This window comes from Opisthocomus hoazin, chromosome 9 (genome assembly GCF_030867145.1).
Source record: "Opisthocomus hoazin isolate bOpiHoa1 chromosome 9, bOpiHoa1.hap1, whole genome shotgun sequence".
Taxonomy (NCBI): domain Eukaryota; kingdom Metazoa; phylum Chordata; class Aves; order Opisthocomiformes; family Opisthocomidae; genus Opisthocomus; species Opisthocomus hoazin.
Window position 1 is genome coordinate 37,062,342 of NC_134422.1, and position 12,183 is coordinate 37,074,524.

Genomic DNA, 12,183 nt, shown 5'->3' on the forward strand with positions numbered 1-12,183 from the left:
TGGGACACTATGCTGAAGGCTGCTCTCCAGGCAGATGGCATCAGGCTTGTCTCCTTTCATCCCACGGTTGCTCTGCAGCAGCTCCCACACGATGGGCAAGTCCACTCTGCAGAGGTACACCAGCCTTAGGTTAAATGGCAGCCCCAAGAACTTGTCTTCTCCATCCAGGAGGGAGACAGTGAAGGGGTATCAGGTCTGAAGCGTGGCTGGTTGCCTTGTAATCAGAGCATGCTTCCAGTTGGCATACACGGATTCATTTTAGATGGTTCAGTGGGCTCCAGGATGATACAGAGGGTAAATAAAGGGAAATTACGTCTGAACAAAACCATGAAAGCAAAAGGCTGGATCCGCTTCACCCATCTAAACTTGAGGGCAACACTGACAATCCCTCCTGAGCCACGGACAACGTGGGCAAGTGTGGAGGATCTGCTCAGACAGGGCATGGACATGGTCTGCGGGTTTGTGGGAGAGCCTCCCTCCCTAGCCTGCACGACTGGGCAGAGCAGAACCGGACAATCCGGCACAGAAAGGCGACCTACCCGGCAGGTGAAGGACGTCTGCTGGAGGGGGGACACGGCACAGCCCTGCGGGTACAGGCGCCCGGCGGAACGGCAAGGAGGAGCTCCGGGACTCGCGCCTCGCTCCCTACAGAACCAGCTGGAGAGCAGGCAGGTCCGTACCCCACTGTCCTCACACCGCTCCGGCCACAGGGAGGTAAAGCACCAAAACTCCGCCAGCCAGGCACAAAACATCACCTTTTCCCTCCATCGGTTTTCCTAGGTTTCACTCGCTGGTGGCTTTTGGGCGAAATTCAGCCACTCTCACGGACTTCTTGCTGGAAATTCAATTTCAGTGGGATTTTTTGAATTATTTTACAATCCCTACATGCCGGCACTTGTCAACACCCACCTCAGAGCAGCAAGGAAACCGAACAGAAGCTCTAGCAATTTTTCTACCGTGGGCATCCCGACACACGCAGAGGTACATTTCCACCAAAAAGCCACGTCAGTGCCCAGGCCCCCTTCCACGACACCACGAAACCCTTTCTGCTCAAAGCAGATGAAATCTCACATCACACCGAAGGCACCAGGTGGAAAGAAGATGAGCAACAGAAACCAAGCTGGTACTATAATTAACTTTTTCTTTTTCTTTTTATTTACACCACAAGAATAACAAGTTGTCATAATGTGGTACAAAATACTGGACTCCTAATAAAGTTGAAATTGAAGTCGGTACTGTCAGAGAAAGACACCATTGGCCGGTAAAAAAAAAGTAAAAGAGAAAAAAAACCAAAAAACAAAACAAAAAAACCCCAAACAAAAACAAGAATGAGAAAAATATTCCAACTCCACCAAGTAAAAGAAAGGACTGTCAGAAAATTTAGCACAACGAATGCTACCATCACTTAAAGTAGGGTCCATACAATAAGAGTGAAATTGTGTCTAAATTACAGCGTAAACCGGTAGCTGCTACCAATGGTGACGTCATACTGAGCATGTATAGGTATAAAGTAGAATATAATATAGTTACAACTTTTTGATACTACATATCTGTAATAAGCTCTTGGGTGAATAATGTCTCAACCCCTCCCCCCCCATTTATATATATATTATATATATAAGTTTGTCATCCTCATAAATTGGAAAATAGCGCCTCCACTATGGAGCACAGAAAAGTGTTCATTTATTTTCTTTCAATAGGATACTTTTTCATCAATATCAAAGACAAAGCGAAGATGAGCTGAGAACGAGCTCAACCTCCTGACAATGAAGAAACGTGTTTTGCTCTCGATGTAAAGTCTCGTTTCAAACCACAGTGCTGCACAGTACACGACTGCTTAAAGTGAAACCTAGCAATAATACATCATGGAAAAGTCATGGTAAAAAAGCGTTAACTCTTTAAAGTCCTCCTCGTCCATCTCCTTACAACTGATGACTACGTGTGTTGACAAAGGGTTGCATCCAACCTCCCCACCCAGCCGAGAAATCAAAACAAAATACCAACCCAAATTAAAAGGATAAAAAAAAAAAATAATAGTAATGACACAGGCAGTTTACTTTGCGTGTTCTGCGTAGTTTCCCTAAAAACACTGTTTCCACATAAATACAATAAACTCTATTATTGGTAAGTCACAAGTGCTAGATAAACGTCTTTTTTGTTTTTTCTTCTTAAAATGAGAAATGTTTAAGTAGTCCTTTTTTATTTACTCTTTTTTTTTAACAATAAAAAAAGCACAATTTCTTATTAAGTTCAATAAGACGCAAAAAGTGTTCCCACTCTCCTTCCTTTGTGTGTCGCTGCGTGGGCGCGTGCGTGGGTGTGACAACAACATCCCGACCTTTAGTCTCCGCAAATGCCACGAGAGGAAAAAGAAAAAAAAAACCAACAACAAAAAATAAGAAACAACCCAAAAAAACCCCCCAAACCACAATTTTTTTTTTTTTTTTCCATTTTCAAAGCTGCCAAGTTTGGCGTGCAAAATCTGTATACAATATAAAGACATGCCAACCTTACAGACCATGCAACCTCAAGGTGTAGGAAACTTAAAAAAATATATTCATATATATTTATATATATATTTATATATATCAATGCCCGTAAAAGACGTGGGCCCAAAAAAGTTTACAAAAGGAAGAATGGAATGAATACATGACCACGACTAATAAAAAAAGGAATGTTTTGTATCGAAAGTAAAAAAAAAAAAAAAGCAAAAACCAAAACCAAAAAGGAAACCAACAAAAAACCCCAATGGTTATTTGTGTACTGCAAGCTGGGCCTTGCTTCTCTGTGAAGAGGACTGAAAGATGCTCCTTTCTTTCCAAGCAGGTACGCAGGACGCCCCGGGCAGCGCCATGCTGGGATGCGGGAGCATCCCGGGCTCCCGCCCCGCCGGCGCAGCCGCCCTACGGCAAAGTCATCGGAAATGAAGCAGCTAACGGCTCAAAAGGTGAAAAAACCCCGGCGAGCCTCAAAACGAGGGCTCCTTCCCCGCTCTCCGTGCCCGCGGCGGCCCCGCCGAGCATCCCCACCTCACCCGGGGAGCGGGCGCCGCTGCGAACACGAATCTGCGGCGCCGGGAGTTCGGAGGAGACAAGCTCCGACGTCTCGGGGAAAAATCTTTCCGTCCCTGGCAAAAAGCTGAGCGAAACGATGGAAAGAAACGCAGGCAGCATCCTGAGAAGCTCCTTGGATTTTTATAAAGAAACTGGCTCAGCATGGCCAGCCGGCGGCTCTCAGAAACACAGAAAGAGAAGAAAGAAAAAAAGCTTTGCCACAACCGAGAGGAGAAATGCAGAAACCCACTCGGGAAGAGCCGACCACAGAAACGAGCGTGTAAACGTGGTTACTGCCCACGGCGCGTCGACGGCGAAAGGAAAATTGAAAGTCAGTCACCAGATTCGGCAGCCAGATTGATTTCAGACCACAGCAGCAATGTGGTCGGTTGAAAAAATAAAAAAACCAACAAAAACCCAACAAACCACAACGTCTCCAGGTACGTCGTGTTTTTACACGGGAAGATTATTTTTAGATTACGCTGAGGATGCTCCTACGTGACCGAAGCTACTCATAATTTTCACACGTACTTGGGTCTGCAAAACTCAAATACAGTAGTGTCTGGTTTTTAAATTGCATGATAAACCGAGGAATAAAAGAAAAGCCTCTTGCGTTTGCTCACAGGTACCACTAGGCTTCAAATTCCTCCCGCGAGCGAGTCCTGAATGGAATGAAAATGGCCGCTTCGAGAACTGGAAAAGAAAAAGTTACCGGAAGCGACCCCGTCAGCTGTCATCGTCACAGAATAAAATAATCATAATAATGGAAAAAAATAAAAGCCACCCTTGGTTGTTGGGACGAGGGGTGTGCGCTGTCCTACAGCGCTGTAAGCAGACATGCGTGTCCATGCGGTCTCCTCCGAGCTGCCCACGCTCCTCGCGGCAGGGCGCTGCCGCTTCTGCCCCTGCCGCCTGCGCCAGGCGACCGCCTCCTCCCGGCGCGGGGCAAAAAATACCTTTGGGAAAAGTTCTCCGACCCTACCAGCGACGGGAAGAAGAGGAGAGAAAGAGAGAGAAAGAGGCCGCGGGGCGGTGCGCGCGTGTGCGTCTGCGTGTCCGTCTGTCCGGCGGAAAGAAAAACGCGGCCGCCTGCAATCCTGGCTACGATCCGCGCCGAGGACAGAGACATCGCCCATTGGAACACGACTGTGCCAAAGGTAAGAAAACTCCTTAGTTCTTCTCTGCGCAGCTGCTATAACAGAACTGCAGAAATACACAGTCGGCGGCATCGTTATCCAAAAGAGCCCGGCGCGTTCCCTCCTCCTCGGCAAAACGCACCCCTTCCGAAAAATCAACTCTCGACAATCTGCCACGGTTCCTCACGCCTGCAGAAAGCTGCTCACTGTACAGAAGACTTCAGGGGGGTAAAAAAAAAAAAAAAATTTAAAAAAAAAGAAAAAGGGGGAAATAATGTACAAGCAAGAAAAGTGGTGGGGGGGAAGGTTTAGATGCTATTGCCGTTGGGAAACGAAACCTGCCAAATAGAAACTAAATGTCAGAGTCACACAAACAAGGCTTCTTTAGGGTTTTGTGAAATATCAATATAAAAATTAACAGCAAATTCATAGTCTTTGCTATAAAAAACTCATTTTTTTTTCTTTTTGTTAGAAAAGGATCACAACTAAAAACCTTAAATTAAAATAGAAATGCTTAGGGTAGTTGCCCAGTGGCTAACGTGTTGGCTTTCTGAAAAACTTCCCGACCCGTTGGCTGAAAGTCCTCGAGTTTCAACCTGGATCCTTTTCCAAAAGCACCTTTTACGTTCCAATTCGCAAATCTGTCCCTAGGGAGCTTCCAATGGCTACTGCTCAAGTATGCATTTATTACATATATTTTTCTATAAATGCATCATAAATATTTTTATCAATAATTCATAGGAATCCGGTTTCTAAGCTTGGAATACATTTGGAATATACATTATACACATATATATATTTATACCTAACAATTTAAGCAATATCTCATGCTAGTTGCTTTTAATAAAAAGCATTCCAGTCTTAAACCTGCGTTTGTGTCTAATACATGCTTCAACAACCAAATTGATAAGTTCAATTACTAGATAATGTAGAAGAGAGAAAACATTGGAAAATTTGCTTTTAAAAATGGTTGAATTTCAAAGACCCAACAGTATTTGCCACTTTCTTGGCAACTACCTTAATTTTTTTTTCTTTTCTTTTTTTTTTCTTTTTTTTTTTTTTTGAAACAGCAATGAAAGAAAACAAAACAAATCCAAACTTGTAGACAGTTTTTGGAGACGCTCTGTTCAGCTGATGCCTGCTTCCCACCATCATGCCAGCACAAGCCAAAAAGTCTTCCCTCCTGATGGCAGTTCTTGGCTTTCCCAACCAGAGGAAAAATCTTCACGAACTGCTGTGTTCTTTGAGGGTGTTGGGTTTTTTTTGTTTGTTTGTTTGTCTTTGTTTTTTTTTTTACTTAAGGCATTGTTCCTCAAACTTCAGAAAATCCAGCTGCACCAAATCCATCAATTAAAAAAAAAGGCACAAACTCATCTTCAGATGGCTTTGGAGACAATAAAGCCGACTCCATCTGGGCTACCGTTTCCCCCCTTCTCTTTCCCTTTCCTTTAGCTGTAAGACAAGTCCCTCTTTCCCTGTCCCTCCCCATTAAAAATACACCATCTCCCAGTGTTCTGGTTTCGACAAGAGTGTCGTTGACTCACAGGCAGGCAAGAGCCATTTAAAAAATCCAAGAAATGAAACTACAAGATGGGTCGAGTGGTTCAAGCAGAGATTGCTGAATCGTGGGTGATCAAATTTAAGCACCAGTTTTACGTTAAGGTTTGTTTATTTCCGTATGTGTTGTTGAATCTTTGATTTTTTTTTTAAATTTTTTTTTTTTTTTTTTTGGCAACTCTGCCAAAGACTTCGAGGGCGTCGTTCCCCTTTCTGCTCCCAGTGAGGGCCAGAGGAAGAGTGCCCAGCGTGTCAGTCCGTTACTGCTCTTCACCAGCATTTTTGTTTTTCGGCAAATATATACTGTAGACACGTATAGATATGGAGAGATTTTTTTCGGTTGTTTTGTTTTACACCTGGTTGTCCTTCCGTATTCTGGAAAAACCCATGACAGGACGCAGGAGTAACAAGTGAAAGCTTCTTGGCAGAGCTTCAAGACGAAGACAAACGAACAGGAGAACTCCAGCTTGAAGGTGAATGCTACAGGGGAGGTTCCTCCTCCATGGGCTCATCGTCAGGTCTGGGTGATTTCACAGCCAGGCAGGATGGGAAGGGCGGGAGAGAGAAAAGGCGGTTGAGCATAACAATGAGTTGGACAACTTGTGGTCTCACACCTTGTGTTCCCATCACCTTCCACCCCAGCCACTTGTGCTCAGCTGGCTCACCTGGAATTAAAACTCGCCACCAAGAACGGGTTCTAGACAACCCCTTTTCTTTCTGCAACGTTAACGTTTTTTGCAGCAAAATCCATCTCCTCTTGTGGTCTAAACCCACGTTCAGCTCCGGTTGGAGCAGAGGGGTCAGGCACAGCGTACACCATGCTAAGGTCACACACGGAGTTCGTGGCACTGCTGTTCTCCTGCAGCCCACGAGGTCTTTAGAGAACCCACAGAGCACAGGAGATGCAGGGAATGCACATGCAACAGTTAAGCGGAGAGGATTATCCCTGAAGGGTGCCCACCACGGCTCCTCCTGCCTGGGCAGACCCCGAGAAGTGATGATAAAAGGTAAGGCAGACAACTCACCTCTTCTCAGCTGGCTTCACGCCCACTGACAGAGATGCCATGGCTGTTACCGTCTCTGCCTCCTCGTTCTCGCACTTCTGCGCCTCGACCAGGGAGTACCCCACCGTGGAGGCGGAGCGCTGGAGTGAATGCCAATACTTGCCTGGGGAGACACGAGGCAGTCAGGGCGCCTGCACCGCAACGGGTCCAGCACCGCGCGCCGGCTTCCCCAGGCCCAACAGACGGCTGAGACTGAGGTCTAGCACTGCTGGTGAGGATCCAAGCTGCACAGAGGTGTACAGCGTCCCTCTGCCTTGATGAACTTCGGTGGGAACTCAGGTTCCCAAAACATAACGACACTTCCTTTTTCACTTCAAAACTCTCAGAAACTTTTAGACCTAGGGAAAAATACGTGAGAGGGAAGGATCCAGTCCAGATTTGGACTGGATGTCTGCATTCAGTTCCTAACTGCCGCACTCTTGCTACGCTTCTGTGGGCAAATCACCTCAGACTAAAGAAGACAGTCTAAGCTGTATTTATTTTTTACGTCTGCAGTTTGCCATTGTAAACCCTTTTTCAGTCAGAAGAGCAGAGACAAGGCTTCACAGAGAGAGAATGAAGGGTGTTCTCTTGCCCACCAGGAAAGACACACTGAATTTGCTGGTAGCCAAGAAGCCACAGCAAAAAATCTGAAAGCAAGAACCTGAAGAGTGAAGCCAGCAGGTGAGGAGGAGGGACTTGTTTTCAAATATCTTTGCTTCTCCTGTGTTGGGCAGTAGATCTGAGGGTCTCACTCAAAGCCCCTTTTAATTTGCTGTGCTCATTTTAAGGGAAAAAAAAATAAAAATCACTGGCTGGCTCAAGGTGCTGCAGAGAATTCCCATCAATGCTGAGCACTCACTCTGTAAAGCAGCTTCTGGAAATGGAATTCAAGTTTCTAAAGTCACTGGGCATTTTTCAGGGGAAAAAAAAATACTTTGGCATCTTTTAAGCTCCATTTTTGCCCTATAAAATAGAGACTAGCCCCCTCCAGTTTTAGACCACAAACATCTGAAGCAAGCAGATGTCAGGACCCAGCAGTGGGATTCCCATGTTACTCAGGCTCTTTCACTCCATCCCCCAAGAATGTCCCTAGTAAAGCTTCAACCACAGTGATTTTAACCTCCCCAGCTAAATAAACCTACAGGATGAGCAACTTGATGCAATACTCTGTTTAACTTTCATCCCTATCCATTCTTAATTAATGGATGCTACAACACCCAGCAAGATTTATGTTAATCGGAGATACCTGAATTGCTTTTGAAGAGATAGGGGCACACTCTTTAAGCACAGGATAGCCTGTCCTTTATGGAGATTTTAAAGATTTTAATACTAATTCCTCCTCAAGAGCCAAAGGATTTCCCTGAACGGACCTTTCCCCATGCACTGCTCGGTACACCACTGCATGCACAGCGAGATCAGCTCGTGGCTGCACAAGTCCAGTTCCCAGTGCAGTGACCAGATGTAAACTAGCATGAGGGAACATGTTGCTGCCAGGATGATGGAGAAGTCAAACAGGTGTCCCACAGGGCAACCCAACAGGGAACCAGCTGGGTGAATGGGGCTATACTCACTGTGTATCTCGATTACTTTCTCCATTGAATGCACCGCGTTAGCATTTGCTCTCTGCTGGAAAACCTTTTCTGGAAGAGGGTCAAGCTGGAGAGAGAGAGAGAAACACCGAAGAAATGTTATCTCAAGTTAGAGATCAGGCATTAAGCGCGATTTAGAAAATGGCTCTACTGTATCAAGCCTCCACCCCACTCCCCTGGTTCCTATTATCCGCCTTCAGTTGAATATCCAAAATACACAGACTTCCTAAGCGCCCTTGTGATACTCAGGGCAGCCTCCTCCGATCTGATGCTCCTCCACACACAGCAAACGCTGCGGCTCCTCCGGGCTCCACAGCCACGCAGCACGGCGGCGGTTCCTAAAGAACCTGCTGCAGCTGCCGATGGACACTACGGAGAGACACCATTACACGGACCAGAAACATCAGGCAAGTGATGCTTGCTGTTTTCTCAAAGGATCTTTTCAAACTACTGCTCAGATCTATCTTTTTGCAAAGTTTTCACTATTAAAACAAAACTATGTGCAAGTGAAAAGGATTTAAGAATAAGGTAACAGCCACGCTTCTGGTTTTCCTCTAAAGAAATAGGAGTAGCTTTTCAATTCTTCTAAATACCTAATCCAGTGTATTTACTAACTCTTAACCGAAAATATCTGCACCCTAAGAGTAAATAGCCTAGTTTTGTTAGAGACAGCAAAACACCGCTTTAAAGCCACACTCAGCATGACTGTAACTTCAGCCACCATCGATGCCTCTTACCAGCTGCTGGGCTAGTCTTGCCAGGGCAGAGCAGCATTACATCTCTATGCTAAACTTTAAAAAAATTGGCTTGAAGTTACTGGCATGGATTATAATTAGGTATTAAAATTTTGGGGTTTTGATGCTGGCTTCTTTCCTTTGCTCTTTATAAAAAAAGGTGACAGTAATGCTGCTGGTATCGAGACTTTAAGTTGAAAGATGCCACAAAAAGCCTCCCGAAAACGTCCAGTGTAATGCACACAACAAGCAGGTATCTTTCTGGGCTTGGTTGCTTTAATGCTGTAAATGCAAATAGCATGCAGACGATATCTGTTGTGCTCTAACACACATGCTACCCTCACAATGGCAGCACTGCCTTTGCTACCAACTATTAACAACAATAAAATATCAAAGCACTAAGAACAATTTATTTAACGAGGAACATGGGACAATAAGAGTATCTTCATTTTGCTAGAGAGAGATGAATCAGGACATGCCCCACTAAAGAAGCTTCTCTAAGTCCTTCTTCAGTTACTCCTCTAAGTCCATCTCCTGTTAAAGCTCTGTGGTGTGGATCTACCTGTAAAAGCCTGTATATGAAACCCATATGGGCAGTACGGTGCTGACGGAGTTGCCTTGCAGGACTGCAATCATAGAATTGTAGAATCATTAAGGTTGGAAAAGACCTCTAAGATCACCAAGTCCAACTGCCACCCCAACACCGCCATGCCACTAAACCATGTCCTGAAGTGCCAAATCTACACGTTTTTTGAACACCTCCAGGGATGGGGACTCCACCACTACCTGGGCAGCCTGTTCCAGTGCCTGACCACTCTCTCAGTAAAGACATTTGGCCTAATATCCAATCTAAACCTCCCCTGACACAACTTGAGCCCATCGCCTCTCGTCCTATCGCCAGTTACTTGGGAGAAGAGACCAACCCCCGCCTTGCTACACCCTCCCTTCAGGCAGCTGTAGAGAGCAATAAGGTCCCCCCTCAGCCTCCTCTTCTCCAGACCGAACAGCCCCAGCTCCCTCAGCTGCTCCTCATCAGACTTGTTCTCCAGACCCCTCACCAGCCTCGCTGCCCTTCTCTGGACACACTCCAATGGCCAGGTGCTGGTTTGGATGCAGTTTCCACTGGCAAACCCACACCGCTGCCAGTATAGACTACTCCAACCCGTGGGCACGAAATAAGCTCTCCCAGCAAGGAGAGGGGTTTGCTGCCACAGCTACATCTCCGTGAGAGGTCTCGGAAACCCCAGCTGTGTCAGTCACAGAACAGACATCTCTGCCGACCGAGCGGTGCTGGCAAACAGCAGTAGTGTAGACCACTGAGACCATGCTTTGATCAGCACAGCTGTTTTAAATAAAGAAATAAAATCGCTCCTAAAGCAATGGCGCTCAAGAGCAAAGAGCTTCTGCAGATCTGAGACTTGCTATACAGAAAACTAATGTTCAAAGTAGGTGCACGCACATAGCGCTCGGTTTCGGATGCAAGCTCTCCTACCACCCAGGAGAAAGCTGCCCTTTCGGTTTGCAGTCGTGAGGTTACAAAACCGCCAGGGGATCCAAATCTCCTTTGCATCCGCACGGACAAATGCACCTAAGGTGATGGATGGACAGTAACTCCAGAGCTCCCTTCAGCAACGAAGGACATCGCTTTTCCCGTTCTTTTTCAGAGGCACGAAAGCGCTCCGGCAGCCAGGGCAGGGGAAAGGATTAAGAGTGAGACAAGGGGTAGAGCAAGAGAAATGCCCTCTCCTTGCTTGATGGCGTTTCCTCCTCTTTCCCAGGAGCTGGTTTCCTCTTGCCTGACAGAAAGCTCTGCCTGTATCCATCCCAGCCCCAGGTCAGTGCAGAAAAAGAGAAATTAGATCAGCACCCTGAAAACCACATCCTCCATCGTGGTGTTTTTCACCCTGCTCGTCTGGGAGGCGGGCACCGCTGAGTAGCAAGCCAGGGCTCTTCTGGTGACAGAAAACATCAGTAAAGACAAGAAGCCTCGAACACCCTCGTCCGCCAAGACCGCGGGGTCACATCCTCAGCAAAGTCTGAGCGGGAGCGCGCGTGTCCTCTCCCGGAGGAAGGCCCCGTCAGCACTGCTGGAGGGTTGTTTTAGTTTTCATTTGCTTTCCTTTAAAAAACAAACCCGAGAAGAGAAGAACACCTTCTTCGATTGGGTTACTTCTCTCACCTTGAGACGACTGTCCCCTGAAAAGCTGAAACTGTCCTCTTGCCCTTTATGAAGTTATTAAACATTTTATGGTAGCTAGGATGCTTGATCTAATTCCCAGTGGGCAAAAAACCTGAGCTCAAATAGAACTAACCCACAGGTATTATTAGTTTGTTGGTTTTTGGTTTTAGTTTTTTTTTTTTTTTTTTTTTCCCCCTGAAGAGCCAGCAAAGACCCCAAGATACATTTGTGTGGCTCCTGGCATCCTTTGGAAGCCGCGCAGGCACAGCTCCGACAGCAGGCAGGAGTCAGGGCTGCCTCCTCCGCGGCACCAGCACAGCCCCCCGGGAAAGCCGACGGGCCTGTAGCACAGATCTTCCAACTTATTAAAAAAAAGAATTTATATAACAAAAAATAATTCAAACCCATGAAAAGATCTTCCAAGTGAAGGAGATGGGGTTATTTGCTTTCAACAGGTAACACTGGGGACAATCTTGGTTTCCTCTGGCACAGCAGGGGCTTGGTAGGTATGGATGCTCCTGCAGAACAGCTCTGCTGGTCTCACGTACATGGCCAGCGGCTTGGATTTGATTCACATGAGCTCAAGACATCTCACAACCAACCAAATACAGAAGAAAACACTTTCAGCAGAGCGGATGCTCTCCAAGCTCATCATTTTTTGTTCTTTTTTCCCCTCCTCAGTCCTCCTCAAAGGACGTGAATCCATTCACAGACCTCCAAGGCTGGGTATCCAAAACACGAGATGTTAATTGTGTCAGAAAAGAACGGTCAAGGCCCATCCAGAGATATCCCCCAGCAAAGAAGCAGACACAGTTTCACAGTTAGAAAGAAATCTACGGCAAAGTTTTAACTGCAACTTCTGTTCAAAGCCAAGCGAAGCTCCAGCCAA

The 12,183-nt window shown here is 46.2% G+C and overlaps 1 protein-coding gene and 1 pseudogene across 5 annotated transcripts in view; both read right to left on the reverse strand.

The window, feature by feature from the left end:
* Positions 1-783: 783 nt before the first annotated feature.
* LOC142362434 (uncharacterized) lies at positions 784-5,769 on the reverse strand (annotated as a pseudogene).
* Positions 5,770-6,062: 293 nt separating this feature from the next.
* HDAC4 (histone deacetylase 4) overlaps positions 6,063-12,183 on the reverse strand; it is a 264,827-nt gene continuing 258,706 nt past the window's right edge. For all 5 annotated transcript variants that reach the window (XM_075431189.1, XM_075431191.1, XM_075431187.1 and 2 more), the window contains 3 exons: positions 8,364-8,448; positions 6,772-6,913; positions 6,063-6,266 (listed from right to left, as the gene is read on the reverse strand). In XM_075431189.1, the coding sequence (XP_075287304.1) occupies positions 6,227-6,266; positions 6,772-6,913; positions 8,364-8,448 (267 nt within the window). In that variant the 3' untranslated portion in view covers positions 6,063-6,226. The remainder of the gene's footprint in view (positions 6,267-6,771; positions 6,914-8,363; positions 8,449-12,183) is intronic.